The 19,320-nt window shown below is 41.0% G+C and overlaps 1 protein-coding gene across 1 annotated transcript in view; it reads right to left on the reverse strand.

Moving 5' to 3' along the window:
* Positions 1–374: 374 nt before the first annotated feature.
* The window catches only part of HGD (homogentisate 1,2-dioxygenase), a 54,717-nt gene continuing 35,771 nt past the window's right edge, over positions 375–19,320 (reverse strand). The window contains exons 9-14 of the mRNA XM_025375605.1: positions 19,183–19,282; positions 17,228–17,352; positions 14,493–14,597; positions 11,215–11,341; positions 6,254–6,435; positions 375–736 (exon numbers count right to left, since the gene is read on the reverse strand). Coding sequence (XP_025231390.1) covers positions 587–736; positions 6,254–6,435; positions 11,215–11,341; positions 14,493–14,597; positions 17,228–17,352; positions 19,183–19,282 — 789 coding nt within the window. The 3' untranslated portion in view covers positions 375–586. The remainder of the gene's footprint in view (positions 737–6,253; positions 6,436–11,214; positions 11,342–14,492; positions 14,598–17,227; positions 17,353–19,182; positions 19,283–19,320) is intronic.

A 19,320-nucleotide genomic window follows, 5' to 3' on the forward strand; every position in this document is an offset into this window, starting at 1 on the left:
TTCCTGGTGGCTGGTGTTCTTCTCCAGTATCATCATATTGGCTGCTACGTGACTACCAAGATTACACAACCTATTGGCCTGGTTCCTTATCCATTGAAAGCTGGATGTTTGGAGCGCTCATGATCCCCTACATTTCCCCATGTCTGGATTGGCTCCTAAGAGCTTTGCCATACCTCCAGTCTCATCTCATGGTCTTAATGCTTGGCTTTATGGCCTGGTCTTGTGATATCTAGCACATGCCTGGTCTTGTGCTCCTAGAATGAAGGCCTTCAGGTCAACCACACAGGAAAGGACCCTGGGCCTTGGTTCAATCTTAGCAAGACTTACCTGACCTGCTAGGTTTGTTTCATCAAGACCTGATTATGACCAATCACTACTTCCACAGAACACCAGCAAGTTTATTGAGTAATTAAGGTGACAGCCATAGAACTTTGCAAATGCGTTTCCGCAAAAGTTCTGAGTTACTTGACTATGAAAAGTGAGTTTTCATTTTAACCAACCCCCGCTCCCAATACTACCAGAAAGCATAAGATTCTGAAGAAACTTTCACAAATCTACTCTTAATTATGGTAGCAATGTTCCAGTCTCAATTAGGTTCTGCTGGGTTCCTGGAATTGGGAGTGAAGTGGCTCTTGAGTGGCTCCCAGCACTTGTAGTAGTTCTCATCCAAACACTTGGAGGCCTTGAGTCCCCACTTGGTGACCGCTAGACTTAGAGATGATTCAAACATAAATGCCTGGAGGAAGTGAGGATGGGGATGAGAAAAAAGAGGTGAGATAGATAATAAACACGTTTGATTAGATGTCTACTGAAGGTATGAGTAGGTAAAATCTTCCAATAACAAATCAAAGATTTGTGTGCTAGCATGGTGAGGAGAGCAGGCTCAAGCCCTGAGTTGTGGCTCTGGTCCTACCATTTGTAAGCTGATGAGACCTGGTACAAGACCCTTAACTTCTCAGGGCCTCAAGTTTCATTCTGTAAAATAAAATTTAGCCCTTAAGCTTCACATTGTCTTCATGGTATTAGGGAACTAAGTCTGCTAGATCCAAGGGCAGACGTGGGAGAATCCTGGGAATATCCACCTTCTCAGGGACTTCACTGACTGTGGCTATGTCCTTGTGAGAAAAGGCATACTTCCCACTTTACAGAGGAGGAATTAAGGCTGAGAGCTGGGAAACAACTTGCTTAAGGCGACAAGTCATGGCAGAGTTGGGATTTGAGCCTGTCTTTTCAGGACCCTGACCAAAAGATGGGCTGGGAAAAAGAAAAAAGAGGGAGTGCAGGGGGAGAGGGAGGTGAAGGAAAAGGCAGGAATGGCTGTAGCACTTTTAAAAGTCATATCTCAGAAGTGTCTGAAAGGTGGATGTTTCACTGTCAGGAGGTTTTTGTCCACAACAGAAAGAATATGCAAATACTCTGTGCATCTTAGACATTACAGCTTCATCAATTGCTGATTTTTCTTACCCAACATGGCTTTAAAAACAAAACAAAACCCCAAAACCAAACCCTACAATTTTTATATGCTCACATTTGGAAATTTGTAAAATATAGATAGGCAAAAAGAAAATAATAGAATTATCTTGTGCCACAACCCAAAGCACCCACATTAATGTTTGGGCTCTAATATACATTAACTTCTTTTTTTGCCTAAAACAATGGATATGAGTATCCCTGCCTGAATTTCTGTGACAGACTTGATGGAAAGACTGGATGAGATCATATGGAAGTGCTATGCAAGTTATACAGCACTATTCAAGATGCAGAAAAGGCTTTCAATAAAATTCAGTATATCTTCATGTTAAAAACTCTCAATAAACTAGGCATTGAAGGAACACATCTCAGAATAATAAGAGCCACCCATGACAAACCCGCAGCCAACATCATACTGAATGGGGAAAAGCTGGAAGCATTCCCTTTGCAAACCAGCATAAGACAAGGATGCTCTCTCTTACCACTCCTATTCAACATAGTCTTAGAAGTCCTGGCAAAGAGCAATCAGGCAAGAGAAAGAAATAAAGTGCATCCAAATAAGAAGAGAAGAAGTCAACCTATCCCTGTTTGCAGATGACCTGATTCTATATCTAGAAAACACCATAGTCTTGGCCCAAAAGCTACTTCAACAGATAAACAACTTTCAGCAAAGTTCATGATACAAAATTAATATAAAAAAATCACTAGCATTCCTGTACACCAACAACAGTCAAGCTGAAAGCTAAATCAGGAATGCAATTCCATTCACAACTGCAACGAAAAGAATAAAATACCTAGGAATACCCCTAACCAGAGAGGTGAAAGCTCTCTACAATGAGAATTACAAAACACTGCTCAAAGAAATCAGAGATGACACAAACAAATGAAAAAACTTTCCATGCTCATGGATAGGAAAAATCAATATCATTAAGATGACCATACTATCCAAAGCAATGTAAAGATTCAATGCTGTTCATGTCAAAATACCAGAGACATTCTTCGCAGAACTAGGAAAGACTATTTTAAAATTCATATAGAACGAAGAAAGAGCCCAAATACCCAAGGCAATCCTAAGCAAAAAGAACAAAGCAGGAGGCATCATGCTACCCAATGTCAAAGTACACTACAAGGCTACAGTAATCAAAACAGCATGGTAATGATACAGAAACAGGCACATAGACCAACGGAACAGAATAGAGAGCCCAGAAATAAGGCCGCACACCTATAACCATCTGATTTTCAACGAAGCTGACAAAAACAAGCAATGGGGAAAGGACTCTGTATTCAAGAAACAGTGCTGGGACAACTGGCTAGGCATATGCAGAAGATTTAAACTGAACCCCTTCCATACATCATATACAAAAATCAACTCATGATGGATTAAAGACTTAAATGTAAAACCCCAAAACTATAAAAACTCTGGAAGACGACCTAGGCAATACCATTCAGGACATAGCCATGGGCAAAGATTTCATGACAAAAACATCAAAGCAATTGGCAACAAAAGCAAAAATTGACAAATGGGATCTAATTAAACTTAAGAGCTTTTGCACAGCAAAAGAAACTACCAACAGAGTAAATAGACAACCTACAGAATGGGAGAAAATGTTTGCAAGTGACGCATCTGACAAATGTCTAATATCCAACATCTATAAGGAACTTGAACAAATTTACAAGAAAAAATAAACAACCCCATTAAAAAGTGGGCAAAGGACATGAACAGATGCTTTTCAAAGGAAGACATACATGCAGCAAACAAGCAAATGAAAAAAAGCTCAATATCACTTATCATTAGAGAAATGCAAATCAAAACCACATGAAATACCATCTCACACCAGTCTGAATGGATATTAGTAAAAAGCCAAAAAATAACAGATGCTGCTAAGGTTGCAGAGAAAAGGGAACACTTATACACTGTTGGTGAGAGTGTAAATTAGTTCAACCACTGTGGAAGGCAGTGTGGTGATTCCTCAAAGAACTAAAAAAAGAACTGCCATTCTACCCAGCAATCCCATTTCTGGGTATTTACCCAAAGGAATGTAAATCATTCTACCATAAAGACACATACATGCAAATATTCATTGCAGCACTATTCTCAATAGCAAAGACATAAAATCAACTTAATACCCATCAAGGACAGCCTGGATAAAGAAAATGTGGCGCATATATATATATATATATATATATATATATATATATATATAGATAGAGACATACATAGAGACATTTGTCAGATGCATCATTTGCAAATATTTTCTCCCATTCTACAGGTTGTCTATTTACTCTGTTGGTGGTTTCTTTTGCTGTGCAAAAGCTCTTAAGTTTATTTAGATGCCGTATGTCAATTTTTGCTTTTGTTGCCAATTGCTTTTGATGTTTTTGTCATGAAATCTTTGTACATGCCTATGTCCTGAATGGTATTGCCTAGGTTGTCTTCCAGAGTTTTTATAGTTTTGGGTTTTACACACACATATTATATGTATATATATACACATACATACATATATTATATGTATGTATATATGTAATGGAATACTATGCAGCCATAAAAAAGAACAAGATCATGTGTTTCTCAGGAACACGATGGAGCTGGAGGCCATTATCCTTAGCAAACTTAGAGGAACAGAAAACTAAATATTGTATGTTCTCACTTCTACATGGGAGCTAAATGATGAGAACTCATAGACACAAAGAGGGGAACAACAGACACTGGTGCCTACTTGAGAATAGAGGGTGGGAGGAGGGAGAAAATCAGAAAAAATAACTATTGGGTACATTTAGTACCCGAGTGATGAAATAATCTATACAATAAACCCCTGTGACATCAGTTTACCTATATAATAAATCTGCACATGTACCCCTGAACCTCAAATAAAAGTTAAAAATAAATAAATAAATAAATATGTAAAAGATAAAAATGAATAAGACCTAGCATTTGATAGCATAACAGGGTGACTACAGTCAATAAAAATTTAATTGCACATTTTAAAATAACTGAAAGAGTATAGTTGGATTGTTTGTAACACAAAGGATAAATGCTTGAGGTAATGGATACCCCATTTATCCAATGATGTGATTATTACATATCATATGCCTGTATCATAATATCTCATGTACTCCATAAATATACATACTTATTATGTATCCATAAAAATAATAAGTAATAAAAAATTTGAAAAGCACTATTCAGACATAAGGATCATTATGGCTATTCCTATTGTCTCTTTGCTGGCTGCTTCTTAAAAGCCTCTCCATTTGGCTGGATTAACAAAAGCCCCATCCAGCTGACTTTGAAGACGGTATTGTATCAAGTTAATCACTCCAAACAAGAATAAGGATAAGGTATATAGATAGACCTGAGTCTGAATTATACAATGGGAAATGGTGAGGACGATCAAAAGTTAGGTCTCGGTAAGATGTTGGACCCTCTGTCCTCAGGTATTCTGGCTCCTTGATACCCAGGGTCTCCCATCCTAGTAGGAGAGCTCTTTCTCACTAGTAATTCAAAGCATTGCTCCTCGTAGAAACAGCCCTGTCCTATGCCTCACTGTTGTAAAACACAGCTCCCTCATAACATTGACCACCCAAAGCCAAATTGGGGCACCAAAGGTTATTGAGTGGCAACTCCGGAAGAGCCTCCAGGAATGCACCTCCAGGAGACTTCAGAGGTAACAGCTTAACTGAGACTGCCAAACTGCATCTCATTGAGATGTAGGGGTTCGACAGAAACTCCACAGAGGCCCTTGAAATGGGAAATAGAGCCAAAGCAAGCAAATGGGACTCTGTACACCCTCCTTTTGCAGAGGAGCTCCACCAACTCTGGCTCCAGGGTTGGGACTGAAAGCAAACTGCACTAGACAGAGGGACAGATAATACTCACTGCTTAGGGTAGTTTGCAAGCATAAAGCAGGCAAGTCTGTGCTATGGATTTTAAACCAGGTAGCATTCAAGGCATTTATTTTAAAAAGTAAAGCAAATTTGCATGTGATTTAGCATAAAATTACTCCCCGTGGACCATAAACTCTACCTCGAAGAATGCAAAATAAAATCAAGCACCGCAGCCAACTGCAATTGTGTTCAGCCTCAATGTTTACAGCCTGACACAGGAGGAATACAAAACAGGTTTTAAATCCCATCAGTTGCATCCATGCCAAAGCAGAGCAAAGAAAAATGAAAAAAACAGCTGAGAATTGCTTCTCACAAGCCCTGACTATAGTGAGGCAAGGGCTTTTTGACCCTCCTTGGTTTGAAACATGTGCTGAAGGTGACATCCTGCCTCCGCTACTATTGTGGCCCTGGAGGATTACTTCAAAAAGCAGAAGACTCTGAGACATAGCATATTCCTAGGGCTGCGTATGGATACAGGAAGAGGCTTCACATAGTATTAATAATATTCCCTTACATTTGAATAGTGTTGGACAGTCTGTTAGGACTTATAGCCATCTGCTGGGTTGGATACTATATCCATTTTATAGATGAGGAAAATGAAACACAGAGAAGCTAAGTGAGTTGTTCAAGATCACACAGGAACTAAAAGATGGGACCTGAACTCAGAACCCAGGTCTGACTCCAAGTCCGAAGATCTTTCTACACCACCACAACAGAAGTCTAGCATATACACAAGGATGTGTGTATATATACATGGAAATGTACTTATGCAGTCATGTAACTCTCCCCCTTTTGACTCTTCCTCTGTGACTTTGGAGAAATGAAAAATGGCCACCTCTCTCAGCAAGGGTGGGGAGTTCAGAGGCTGCCGGAATCTGGCAGTTAACATACTTACCATAGTGCCATCGGCAATCCTCTCAGGTGCCAGCCTGGCCTTGCTGGCCTTCTCAAAGCAGTCAGCATCAGGTCCATGGGGGGTCATTGTGCTGTGCAGACTGCCTCCACCTGGCAGGAACCCACCTTGCTTTGCCTCATAGTGACCTCGGATGAGTCCCATGAACTCACTCATGCAGTTCCCTGGGAAGGTTGAAGCAGGATTATTTTTATTATCCAAGCAAGGCAAGACCAGTAAAACACAAAGATCCCTTAAGCATTATTTCTGCAGAATTCCAAGAACATAGGAGAAACTAATAAATTGTATAGGATTAATAAAGAATGTGGATTGACAGAAGAACAATCACAAAACATTCATATTGGCATTCTTGGCAGGCATGGCTCTACTCCATGGCCATGTGGATTATCAGAGGTCTTGAGTTCCACTATCTGACAGGAATCAGGCTAGATCTAAAGAAAATCAGGGCCCAGAGAAGATAATAATAATTAAAATGGTAGTCATAATAAAGAGTGAATGTACTCTATCATGTAAGCTTACAAGCCCTCTATCAAAGTTATCTTATCTCCCAGATCATAACCCTTTCCCAAGCAGCTCCACTGTAGGACACAGCAACACCATATTTCTAATTCCCAATCTAGAAGGCTTAGATTGGGTGTGTGTGTGTTTTGATGGATGATGATGTAATGAAAAGAACTCCAGACTTAAAGTCCATTATCAGATGATAATCTGTGTGAAAGAATCTTGGTATGTGTATAAAACAGACCAGAAATGCTATTTATTATGACAAATATTATCTTCTATAGATGAATCTGTTATCCTCTTGTTTTTCTGTTCTTCAAAATGTCTTCTGGATTTGTTTTTATTTTTTCTATTTTCATTGATACCCTATTCATAGAGTCCTAAACCTTAAAATTGGAAGGGATCCTTACTTCTACTCAATGTAGAAGAAATTTCTATATCTTTCCTGACTGATTACCTCCTGGGCTCTGCCTGGATGTGAATGGAAGTTTTCCACTCTACAAAGCATATCATATTATTGAAGAGCTCTGTGTGTAAGAAAGCTCTTATATTAAATGGAAATTTGCTTTTATATGAGTTAAATTCATTGGTCCTAGTTTGCTTTCTAGAGTTACACAAAATTTAACAAAAACCACCATGCTTTCACTCTTCCAATCTTATGCTTCTATTGAAATAAAGCTCTTTATTAGAGTAGCAATACAATAGAGCAGGAATTAAAGAAATATAACACCTGAGCAAATTTAAGTGTCTTTGCATCTCAAACCACACATCTACTCATCCATTCATTCATCTGTCCTTTTCCCCCTTCACCCATCTGCCCATCAAGCCAGCCAGCCAGCATATATAATCAGATACTGTGCTGGGTACCATGAGACAGAGATGAATAAGAAATAGCTTTTAAAGCTACTTAAAAAAGAAATAATTAACAACAACAACAACAACAACACAGCCTTTAAAGCTACTCATAGTCTGTCCTGTGAGAGTACTGAGAGTGTAAACCAAGGACGGAGTAGAGAGATGTGGCAGTGGCAACCCTTACAAAATTACACTGGACAGGATGCATGCCTGCCCTCTTGCTTACATGTGCAGTATAACCAAGTGCCAAATGCTTTTATAATTTACTAAGCAACCACACCCACCCTGCTCAGCAACAGAAAGCTACTGCAGGCCCCTACAAAGTGAGTGAGAGTTTGTGAGCTTCTGCTGAAGAGGGAGACCCAGACCATAGCTCTACTTGTTTCTCTATGAAGTGGAAATACAGAAAAAGCAGCAAATGTAAGCATAAAGTGTCTAAGTTTAAAAAACAGTTCAGCTCATGACTTAAATTTGGTGTCACACTCCTTGCTCTAGTATGTGTCCTCAGGGTCACCTTCATGGCTTAATTTTAAGAAGAGAGCAAAATGGAATTCAGCTTTGATCTGAATATGAATTTAGATAGCAATGAGCTTGGTGATGACATTTCTATATCATTTTCTATATTTCAAAGGACAGTGGGAGGATAGACCTTGCCTTTCTGATTAAAGCTGAATCTAGTTGACTAAGGCACATTAAGATGACTGGAGGCAATATTTTTATAGAAATAATTCTCCATTTTCTCTTATAATAAAGTCACATCAAAGTAGCAAAGATTTTGAGTATTGCCAAGGCAATATTTTTAATATCTCTGGAAAACTCTTTTCTAACCTGGGATTCTGTAGTTTTTTCCAACTAACTCAGAGTACCCATACCTTTATAAGATCTACCCTGGGGCCAAATTTACTTTGAGAGTCATTAAAAAACTACAGGAGGCATCTCTCAAGGTTATTTGTGTCAGGAAGTCTGAACTACAAATAAAAATTAAGGAGTGGGTTGAGACCCTATAGCACAGTAGCAAACTTGTCTAAATCAGATGACTCTATTATTCCTCCACCTAGGGCCAGGGACATGCTCTAGGCCGGTATTTCTCAACAAGCAGTCTGTAAACCTCCTTCATCAGAATCCCCTGACTTGCCAGTGAAAAAAATGCAGATTCTGGCCAACCACGGTGGCTCACACCTGTAATCCCAGCACTTTGGGAAGTCAAGGCAGGTGGATTGCTTGAGTTTAGGAGTTCGAGACCAGCCTGGGCAACATGGCGAGATTCCGTCTGTGCTAAAAATGCAAAAAAAAAAAAAAAAAGCCAGCTGTGATGGTGCACACCTGTGGTCCAAGCTACTCAGGAGACTGAGCAGGGAGGATCACTTGAGCCTGGCGAGTGGAGGTTGCAGTGAGCTGAGATTGTACAACTTGCACTCCAGCCTGGGTGACAGAGCGAGACCCTGTCTCAAAAAAAAAAAAAAAAGGCAGATTCAGCATCACTTGGGAACTTGTTAAAAATGCAGATTCTTAGGTCCTATCCCAGACCTACTGAAGCAGAAATTCTGAGGATGGAGCCCAATAATCTGTGTTTTAATAAACCTTCCAGCTGACTCTGACACATGGTAAATGTAAGAACCACTACAGGCACACAGAGTAACCTCAATAAAAGAACAAGAGTGAAACAGTGAATTATTAAGGAGTAGCATGTGAAGTACAGACTATAAGCCAGGGCAATTTTCTCTCCTTGACAACAGGCCTGTAGGTCACTAACTTCCAGGAGGAGAAAAGTTAAGAGTCCTTAGTAGGCTTGACATTTTTTAGAAGGGACTTATGATGCTATTCACAAAACAGCTGGTGTCTTTGCAGTGGTAACCGATTGTTTTCTTTTCTCTACCATGATGGTGTTATCTGAAAAGGGGATGCTGGCATTTGACCATGGAGTGGCCTTCGTCCGTCCTGAGGGCCTTCATTCCTGATGCTATAAAATAGCTAAATTGGCCATTCAGTGCACTGTTGTTTTCTGTTGAGCCCTGACACCTGGGAACTGGTATATATAAAGAGGGACCTAATATAAACAGAAGGCCCTGGAGTTTACTAAAGAAAGGAATTTGTTTTCTAGAATGTTCCAGGTGGAATGCCTCTTAGAGTCTTCCCAGAACTCTATGTACAAAAAAATGCACACTCCAGGAAGTAGAATTGCACACTGACCTTTGATTGGATTTTCAGCTAGCTATTGCACAATTAAAAATGTCAACCTCATTAAGTACAGCCATGAAACACTTTATTTATTCTTGTTGACACATTCACTTATTAAATAAATATTTATTAGAAGCATGCTATATATCAGGCACTATGCTAGCCATACCAGTTAGTGGTCATGAGTGTTTGCTCTGGAGTCAGACAGCCTGCAATTAAATCCTGACTCTACACTTAACTTGCTGTGAGTCCTTGAGTTACTTAATCCCTCTTGTGTCAGTTTAATTTTCTGAAAAAAGGGGCGGGGGGGGGGGACAATAATACTACTTGTCTCTTACAATTATTATAAACACTTCATGAGTTAGTTTTTTAAAAAACTTGTAACAGGGCCATAGAAATTGGCCAATAACTATTAGGTGCTAAGAATAATAATATTAATAAAATAAAAATAGTAGATTTGTTAGGTTTTGTACTAGGCAACAAATATTCTGTAGAAACTCTTTCCAGAATAGAGTCTATTCCCTAATGTAGGCTGCAGTCTGCTTTGCCCTGCCAAAATAATTGGAGAATGCACATTTCTGTTTTTCTCTCTCTCTCTTTTTCTTTCTCTGGTTCTCTGAACTAGACTTAGGTGATGAACTTTCCCAAAACAACAGACGAACTAACAATTTCCCCAGCATTCCCCAAAACGAAACATCTAAAATGTGAGGTGTTTAGAAGCCTTTCTAACAAGGTTTCTAAACTTTACCAGCCTTTCTGCCTCTTACAGGGACAGAGAAACCAGGAACCAGGCTCAGAGTCAATGCATCACTATTGATATAATTTGGATGTACGTTCCCTCCAACTCTCATGTTGAAATGTGATCTCCAGTGTTGGAGCTGGGGCCTGGTGGGAGGTGTTTGGGTAATGGAGGCAGATACCTCATAAATGACTTGATGCCGTCATGACGGTTATGAGTAAGTTCTCACTCTATGAGTTCACATGAGGTTTGGCTGCTCAAAAGAGGCTGGGACTTCCTCTTTTCTCTCTTGCTTGCTCTCCTCATGTGATACGCCAGCTCCCCGCTTGCCTGCCACTATGATTGTGTTTCCTGAGGCCTCATTAGAAGCAGATGCCAGCACCATGCAGCTTGTACAGCCTGCATAACCATGAGCCAAATGAACCTCTTTTCATTATAAATTAAGTAGCCTCAGGTATTCTTTATAGCAATGAAGAATGGACTAACACAATTACCATCCCTTAAAGAGATTAAAGCTTGGGGATCAGCACTAGGCCTTGTGAGGCAGGATCCTGAATTCAAGCCAGGGTAGGTGTCCAGAAACAACCCAGGCATTATTCCCAATGGGTAGTGCTCACTGCTTTGTTGTCTCTTTGGCTTGCAAATGTGGCTTGGTAAAATAGAGACTTACTATGGTAATAAGGAGGCCTGAAGGTCTTATCAGCAACCCCCCATCGAGGTGGGAAGATGACAAAATCAGCGATGGCCACTCCAGGGCGGACAGACTTGGCAGTCAACACTGTGAAAATGGATGGGTCCTGTGAATACACAAGGAGAGACTGAACGCATGATGCAAGGGAGGTGACTGGACAATGACACATATTGCATGCATACATGAAGGTGTTTGCAAGTGACATGCTAATTTCTTTTTATTTATTTTTATTCAACTTTTAATTTCAACTTTTATTTTAGATACAGGAGTACATGTGCAGGTTTGTTACACAGGTATATTGTGTGATGCTGAGGTTTGGGGTAGGGATCTGATATGGTTTGGCTGTGACCCCACCCAAATCTCATCCTGAATTGTAGTTTCCATAATCCCCACATGTTGTGAGAAGGACCCAATGGGAAGTAATTGAATCGTGGGGGTGGGTTTTCCTGTGCTGTTCTCGTGATAGTGAATAAGTTTCACAAGATCCGATGGTTTTATAAAGGGCAGTTCCCCTACACATGCTGTCTTGATTGCTGCCACACAAGACACGGCTTTGCTCCTCCTTCGCCTTCTGCCATGATTATGAGGTCCCCCCAGCCATGTGGAATTGTGGATACATTAACCCCCCCTTTTTTTTTAATAAAGTACCCAGTCTCAGGTATTTCTTCATAGCAGTATGAAAATGGACTAATACAGGATCCCATCACCCAGGTAGTGGGCATAATATCCAATAGGTAGTTTTTCCACCCTCCCCCTTTTAGTAGTCTCCAGTGTCTATTTTTCTCATGTTTATGTCCATGGGTGCTCAATGTTTAGCTCTGACTTATAAGTGAGAACATGCAGTATTTGGTCTTCTATTCATGCATTAATTTGCTTAGGATTATGGCTTCCAGCTGCATCCATGTTGCTGCAAAGGGACCACCTAATTTCTGATCAAACAACAGAAGTCTGGGCTTGTCATCAAGGTGCAGTAATCACTCATATGACTTTTTCCTCTTGCTGTGCTTGAGGCAAAATGAATTAACACCAGCTGAAAGGATTCTGAACTACTTTTTCACCCTGCTGAGCCCACATTACATGCAACCTATTACCCCATGGGTCTCAGAACCAATAGTGTCTGCTTCTCAATCTCAGGTCAAGTTGACTAGAGCTGAGATGTGCAGCAGAAGGGATGCTCAGAGTGAAGTGGAAATAGAAATAAAGCAAAATCCAAGTTTTGGTGTAGGTGTGCTCCTCTTTGGGAGAACACAGAGATTCCAGATTGTATCCATTGGCAGAAAAGTCTGAGAAGTGGTTCATTGCTTTCCTACCTTTGTTTGACTTTCAGGTCTAAAACACATCATTTACATCACTAGTCTTCATCGTGGTAGCGTAAGATGGAATAGGTTGAGGGACGAGATTATACTTTTGAAAAATCTTCAGAATTCTTTAGTGAAAAGATTGAGATTCAATTTAATTGAAATCAACAATCATGTTCCCTTTCAGATGCCATGCAAGAGTCTGGAGATTCAAAGATCATGGGGATAGATTCCCTGCTTCTTTAGCATTAACTGGGGGGTAGCGGTTGGGCAGCTAATTCTACCTGAAAGGGTCAAAGAGGGCTTCAAAGAGGAGGTGACATTTGAGGTAAGTATTCAAGAATGAACAGAAAGAAAGAAAAAGAGAGAGAGAGAAAGAGAGAGAGAGAGAGAAGGGAAGGAAGGAGGGAAAGAAGGAAGGAGCACATGTACCCTTGAACCTAAAATAAAAGTTTAAAAGAGAGAGAGAGAGCGGAGAAACCTACACATGTACCCTTGAATCTAAAATAAAAGTAAAAAAAAAAAAAAAAGAAAGGAAGGAAGGAAGGTGGGGGGGATGGGGGAAAAAGGGAGGGAGGGAGGAAGGACTAAGGAAGTGGGAAGGAAGGGAAATGACATTTTAATCACAGAAAACACATGAAAGTGCACAGAGATTTTGTTAAGAGGAGATAAGGCTAAAACCCCAGTGCATTGACAGAAGGGAGAGGGGCAAGAGGTGATACTGGAAAATGAGTCCAGGGACAGATGGTGAAGAGCATCAAACACCACGCTTCAGAGCTCAGACTTAATCCTAAGCCATGGGAAACTTGCAAAGGCTTTCTAATGAGTACAGTGGTAGCATGATCAGAACTGAATTTTGGAAAAATAATTATAGCAGCAATACAGAGAAGATTGCACCTGTGTAAATTCAAATAAAAATAAACCCAACCCTTATTGCTGTGAGAGCTGACATTTCTGCATCTGTCGTGGGAAATGGTCTAAACTATTCAAGCAAAGGTAGTGAAGCAGCAAAGGTGGTGAAGTAGCAAAGGTAGTGAAGCAGCAAAGGTGGTGAAGCAGCAAAGGTAGTGAAGCAGCAAATCAAGCTTTATCAGTGTCTCGGGATCCTTTCTCATGCTGCTTGTTTGGGGTCTGATATCTCACTTTTCTTTTCCCCTTTGCTTTTATTAAGAGTTGCTGCTGTTCGGAGAGGTGGTTTTGTCCCCCCAGAGATAAACTGAACTAGCTCAGGATGATCCTTTTGCCTCTGAGTCTCTGACTTCTGCTCTAATCATCCTTCCAGCCTGTGGGTTAAGTTCATCTCTTATGAAGTGGGCTGCAGAATGAACTGCCCCCCACCCCCCGATCTCAGAACCATCACTTTATTAAGAATGTAGGGTCTTGGGAGCCTGCACTGTAGACCAGACACTTATTTGTGGCCCCCTAACTGAGTGAAAAATATGACCAAGTTCATGCTCTAGAATTTCTTTTTTAAACTCAAGCACTGAACGTTATGAGTAACTTTAGAAGTGGGCTGTTCGTTCTGTCACTGCCAAATACAGCCAGGAGTGAAGGCACTGGGGTGAGAAGTCAGAGATCATAAAGGAGACTCTTGAGAGTTGTGAGGTCAGAGACTTCTTCAAATTCACAAAGTTCTTTTCTCCTCATTCTACCACTGACATTACCACTTGGTTGTTTTGGGGGATAAATTTTCCACAAAGAAATTGTTTATCCACTTAGTTTGGCAAACACAAGTCAGACTATCACGAATGCTCTGTAGAGAACAAAGCTGTGTTCACAGGGAATGTTGAGTATCTGGCTTGGCTCCCCTACTAGCTATGTTATTTACTCCTTCACCATAAGATAAATGACTATATCTAGGGCTTCCAACGATGACTCTGGAAATGTCAGGAGTCTACTGTGGACCCCTCCCACCACAGGGTTGCCTCACCCCAATGCCCCTACAGGGTTCAGACTTACTGCATGGTCAAAGGCCACTGAGTTGATAACCATGAAATTCTTCAGGTTGTACTTGTAGGGTGTATAATTCCCGTGCCAGGCCACAACATTGAATGGGGAGACATCCTAATCACAAAAAGCAGGAAAGGATGATTTTACCATCAAATGCTTTTGTAACTGTGATCCCACAATATGTACTGGGCATACCTCTCTCTTCTTTTGATTTGGTTTTGTTCTTGATTTAATTTTACTATCCTTTGGGAGAAGTACAACCCTGAATCATTTTGTGGTTGCTCCACACACCCTCTACTTAGCCACTAACCCTATTTTTCTGGTTCATAAGCTGCAGCTGCCTTCTGATCACAAATGCAGCAGAAGCACAGCACATTCTCCAAGTAGTGCCTTTTCAACAATTTTTAACCTAACTGTGAGGATCTGTGGATGTCAGCAATTCTCAAACAATCTGGGCTACCTTCTGTTTCCTGGAGCAGAGAGTACCTGCTGTGATAGTTCTCCAGGTAATTTCAGCCTAGAGGAACTTGCGATAGACACAGTGCCTGGGTTGGTGAGTCCAGGAGAGGGGAGAAGGCCTCTAAAAGTTCCCACTCCAAGGACTTGAGATTTCAGAGCAATCCTAACATAGTATTTCTTGGTCCTGTCCTGGGGTAGAAGAGGATCAGTGTTCTGCTATAGGAAGGTTGTCCCTTCTGTATCTATGGGTCTGAAAGCTCTAAAGATTTTAATGAAGGCACTACTCATAGAGGCATGGTTAGGGTTAACTGGAATGACTAGAAGTGTTGAGGTATCTGAGCCTAGCAATAGTGGGAAGACACTGCCATTCCTGGGCATGTGGAATAAGGAGGGAAATATTGTTATAGTAGTTCAGCAAATGCTAGGACTATAAAGAAGGGTGCTACCCAGTGGTGTGCTGGTAAATATTTAACAACTAGCACTCTGAAAAAATATATAAAGCATTGACATATAGTGTTTACTGATTTCTAAGGTGGATATAGTCTCACCATGATGATTTTCTAGCTACCAATATGACATCACTGAATACAGAGTTGGACAGAAATGTGCATATCAGCTTTTGCAAGTCACTATGAATCAGCTCCAGCATACCACTAGGTCTGTCCAACAGGAACTGAGGTCATATGGGGGATGCAGCTACTGCCAGAAACACAGTCCTAAACAGGGAGGAAGCAGGGGAAGAAATCTCCCAATTTGTCTTTCCTCCTGCCTTGTAGTTTCCTGTGGGTTGAACCCAACAGAAGCCAGCTGGCTAGAGAGCCTGGGTGATACAGTTAACCTTCCAGGACACAGATCATGGCAAAGAGGGAGAATGGATCAGTGGGGACTCACACAGAGAATAACCAGCACAGGGTCTACCTGGAAAGTGCAAATCTTTCTGGAGGAGATACTGGCTGGTTCTAGAATTGTGGTTCTTTAACAATTGTATGTAAACAATGATCTGGGGAACATGCTTAAAATGAATGTAGGTTTCCATGTCCCATCTCCAGAGCTTATCATTTTTTGCAAGGCTAGAGTAATATCTGAGGATCTGCATTTTTTTTTTTTTTTTTGAGAGGGAGTCTTGCTCTGTTGCCCAGGCTGGAGTGCAATGGCATGATCTTGGCTCACTGCAACCTCTGCCTCCTGGGTTCAAGCGATTCTCCTGCCTCGGCCTCCCAAGTAGCTGGGATTACAGGTGTGCACCACCACGTCTGGCTAATTTCTGTATTTTTAGTAGAGACGGGGTTTTGCCATGTTGGCCAGGCTGGTGTTGAACTCCCGACCTCAGATGATCCATCTGCTTTGGCCTCCCAAAGTGCTGGGATTACAGGGGTGAGCCACCACGCCCGGCCTAGGATCTGTATTTTAAACAAGCCTCCTTGAGGGTTTCTGATGCAAATAGCCCTGGAATTTTGAGAGACCCTGACCCAGAGAATATGAAAATAACAATGTGTCTGCTTCAAGGGTTAGTTTTAAATGCCAAACTGGTTGGCTTCAGCTGGTTGGCATTATCTCTAGATGTTGCCTGAGAAGAATAACATACCTTGGAAAACATAAGGAATAAGTCAAACAGACAAAATGAAGCAAACAAATAATGCTAAACAGAAGAGATCTTTGGGTTCTTCTTATTATATGATTATTTTATTCTAATATATATTCAGTATATTTCATAATATATTATAGAGTGCATATTACATTGTTGTTATTATTATTTATTAAGATCTGTGCCTTTGCTTGTGTCCTGAATTTGCCAGCCTGGTGGTACAAACCAAGCCAAGCTGATTAACTGAATTCTACTTGTTTTGTAGAATTGCTTGTATTTGAAATAGGGTGGTATTGGAGAGTATAAATCTTGGTTGATCTGTTAACTCATTTCCTTTTCAGAACATATTATGCTGCCCATATATTATGCTTTCCATATCATTTACAGAGACCCACATATTGCTAAGATTTTCACTGCTTGGTGAGTAGAAAGGGCACAGCCTTTGGAGTCAGATAGATATGGGTTCAAATGCTGGTTCTGCCACCTACTGTGAAGTTGGTAAATTATTTATCATTACTGGCCTTTTTCATGACTATGAAGGTATCATTGACTACTAGAACTATTTGCTTTATCTGTAGTGCCATAGTGGTATGATAACAATGAAAGGATATATGTAAAGTTTCTAACACTCGCCTTGGCAATCAGTAAGTGCTCAATCACCCTTCATTTCCTCCCCTGCCTGCCAACCCTCTTACTTTACCTGTTTGGCAGCAAACAGCTTGCCCTGGTATTTATTAATGACAGTGTAACCACCTGGTACTTGGCGATCCTCATACCAGGCAATGGGTATCAAGAAATCACGAGGATTGGCCAAGCCATTGGCCCCTAGAACACAGTAACCCAAAAGTCTTTTAGAAACTTCCAAAACATAGGAAAGACGCCCATGGTTGCATGAAGAGAAAGGCTTTCTTTCATGTCAAGAGCCACTCCACAAATTGCTTTCATTGCTTAAAGATTCACTGGATTTCCAGTCTGGTACCTTTTAGGAAGACCCAAGGAATCTGGTCAGAAAAAAATTCACAAAAACCAGCATTACCTTCTAAGGTTGTGGAGTGACTATGGTTAACAAAACCACCTTATATGCATTATCTTATCACTACAGGTGAGGGGAAGGGAAAAGAGAAAGAGACCTGAAAAGAGGAAAAGGGAATATCTGATAGAACTCTAGAACTTTTTCTTTTAAAGGAACGCCTGAATACTCTAGAACTCATGACAGTCCTTGATCTCAGATAGGAAGGGTTACGCGCTGTTGCCTGAGGCATGCCTCTGCTCCTTAGACAGAATTCAGATTCCAAGTCTGAAAACTGCTCTCCAGCCTGAAAGACCCCGTCTGCCACTCAGGAAGAAGTATTTAGGACCTGCCTGCTTACCTTTGGTTAGGAGTGAGTGTTTCCTCCAGAGAAAGAAAATAAATCAAAAGAGCAAACATGAAAAACGTACATGCAAAAACAATGCAACTCTGAGAGGAGCGAGCTGAGGAGTGTTTTACCATTTCCAGCTCCTGGGGTTAAAAAAAAATAAGCCCCCGGCTGGTTAGCAAATTATAGATATTTTCCAGAGGGTACATGTTCCATGGAACCTGGAGGCTATGCTGACTATAGAGCAGCAGGAAGCCAGAGCAGAGTGGGAAGAGTGGGCGGTGAACAGGATGACAGACGGCCCACCACGGCTCCAGCTGCCTCTTGCTGCCTCCCACCTTCCTCTGCATATTTGGATTCCTCAGGGGAGTTGACCAGAAGGCACACACTGGCCTGTCCCTGTTTGCTCTAAAAAGCTGTTGACAAGGAAGGGAAGAACTGGGAGATGTGACCAAAGAGGAAACCAAGGGCCAATTTTCCCAGTCACTCCTTTCACTCCAAGAGACAGTTTGAGAACAACCCCTCCTAACATTTTCACTTCCTCCAGCTTGCCAGAAGAATGGGGGCTGGGGGGACCTTGGTTCACTTTTGAATGTTTTGATCTGCCTCCTGGAGTGTGGTTTCTAGATCCTTCATAGCACTGAGTTATGTACTTTTTTGACTGCTAAGTGTGTGGATTTGGTGGGGTGTACACAGAGGTTCGTAGACTATGTGTCACCCAGTCCATCCCTCCTTTCCATAGGAATACAGCCTAGGGAGTTTTTATGGCCTTCCTACTTTATAGTCTTACAATATACAAAACAAAAAGCAACCCAAACCAATCCATTATAAATCTCACTGACTTAACAAAAAGATCTTCCTCTTAATCACAAAGCTCATTCTCACTTGTATGCTTTTGCAAAGCTGTTCCCTTTCCTTTTTACTCTCCTCAACTTTTCATAAAGAATTAGTCAAATTCTCATCTCTTCTGTGGAGCTGTTTCTGGTGACCCTAGCCCACAGTAACCCAAACTTCTATATTCATTCCTGTACACACTATGCAACCAGAAATCTATTACATGCTGCCTTTATCTCCAATGCCTATATACTATTCTAGAGAGATTTATAATAGATTGGTTTGGGTTGCTTTCTGTTCTGCATATATTTTCTGGCAGACCCTTGGTCTAGAGAAGAATTTGTCTAGAGAGAAAAGTGGAAGTTTGAGTGAGACAGCGAAGGGAGAAGGATGTTTAATTTTCATGCAATTATCTGTGTCCTACATCTCAAGCGAGGCGTAGAGGCTTGCAATGAAGATTTACCAATTGGTCCAAGGTCAGGTAACTCAAAGTGGACACCGTAGACCTCCAAGAGGTAGCCCCTGGTCTCCTCAAAGACATCTATGCTGAACCGCATTCCTCTCTGGAATGGAAAGCAGACACTGGTGTGCCTTCTGAAAT

This window comes from Theropithecus gelada, chromosome 2, assembly GCF_003255815.1.
Source record: "Theropithecus gelada isolate Dixy chromosome 2, Tgel_1.0, whole genome shotgun sequence".
Lineage (NCBI taxonomy): Eukaryota > Metazoa > Chordata > Mammalia > Primates > Cercopithecidae > Theropithecus > Theropithecus gelada.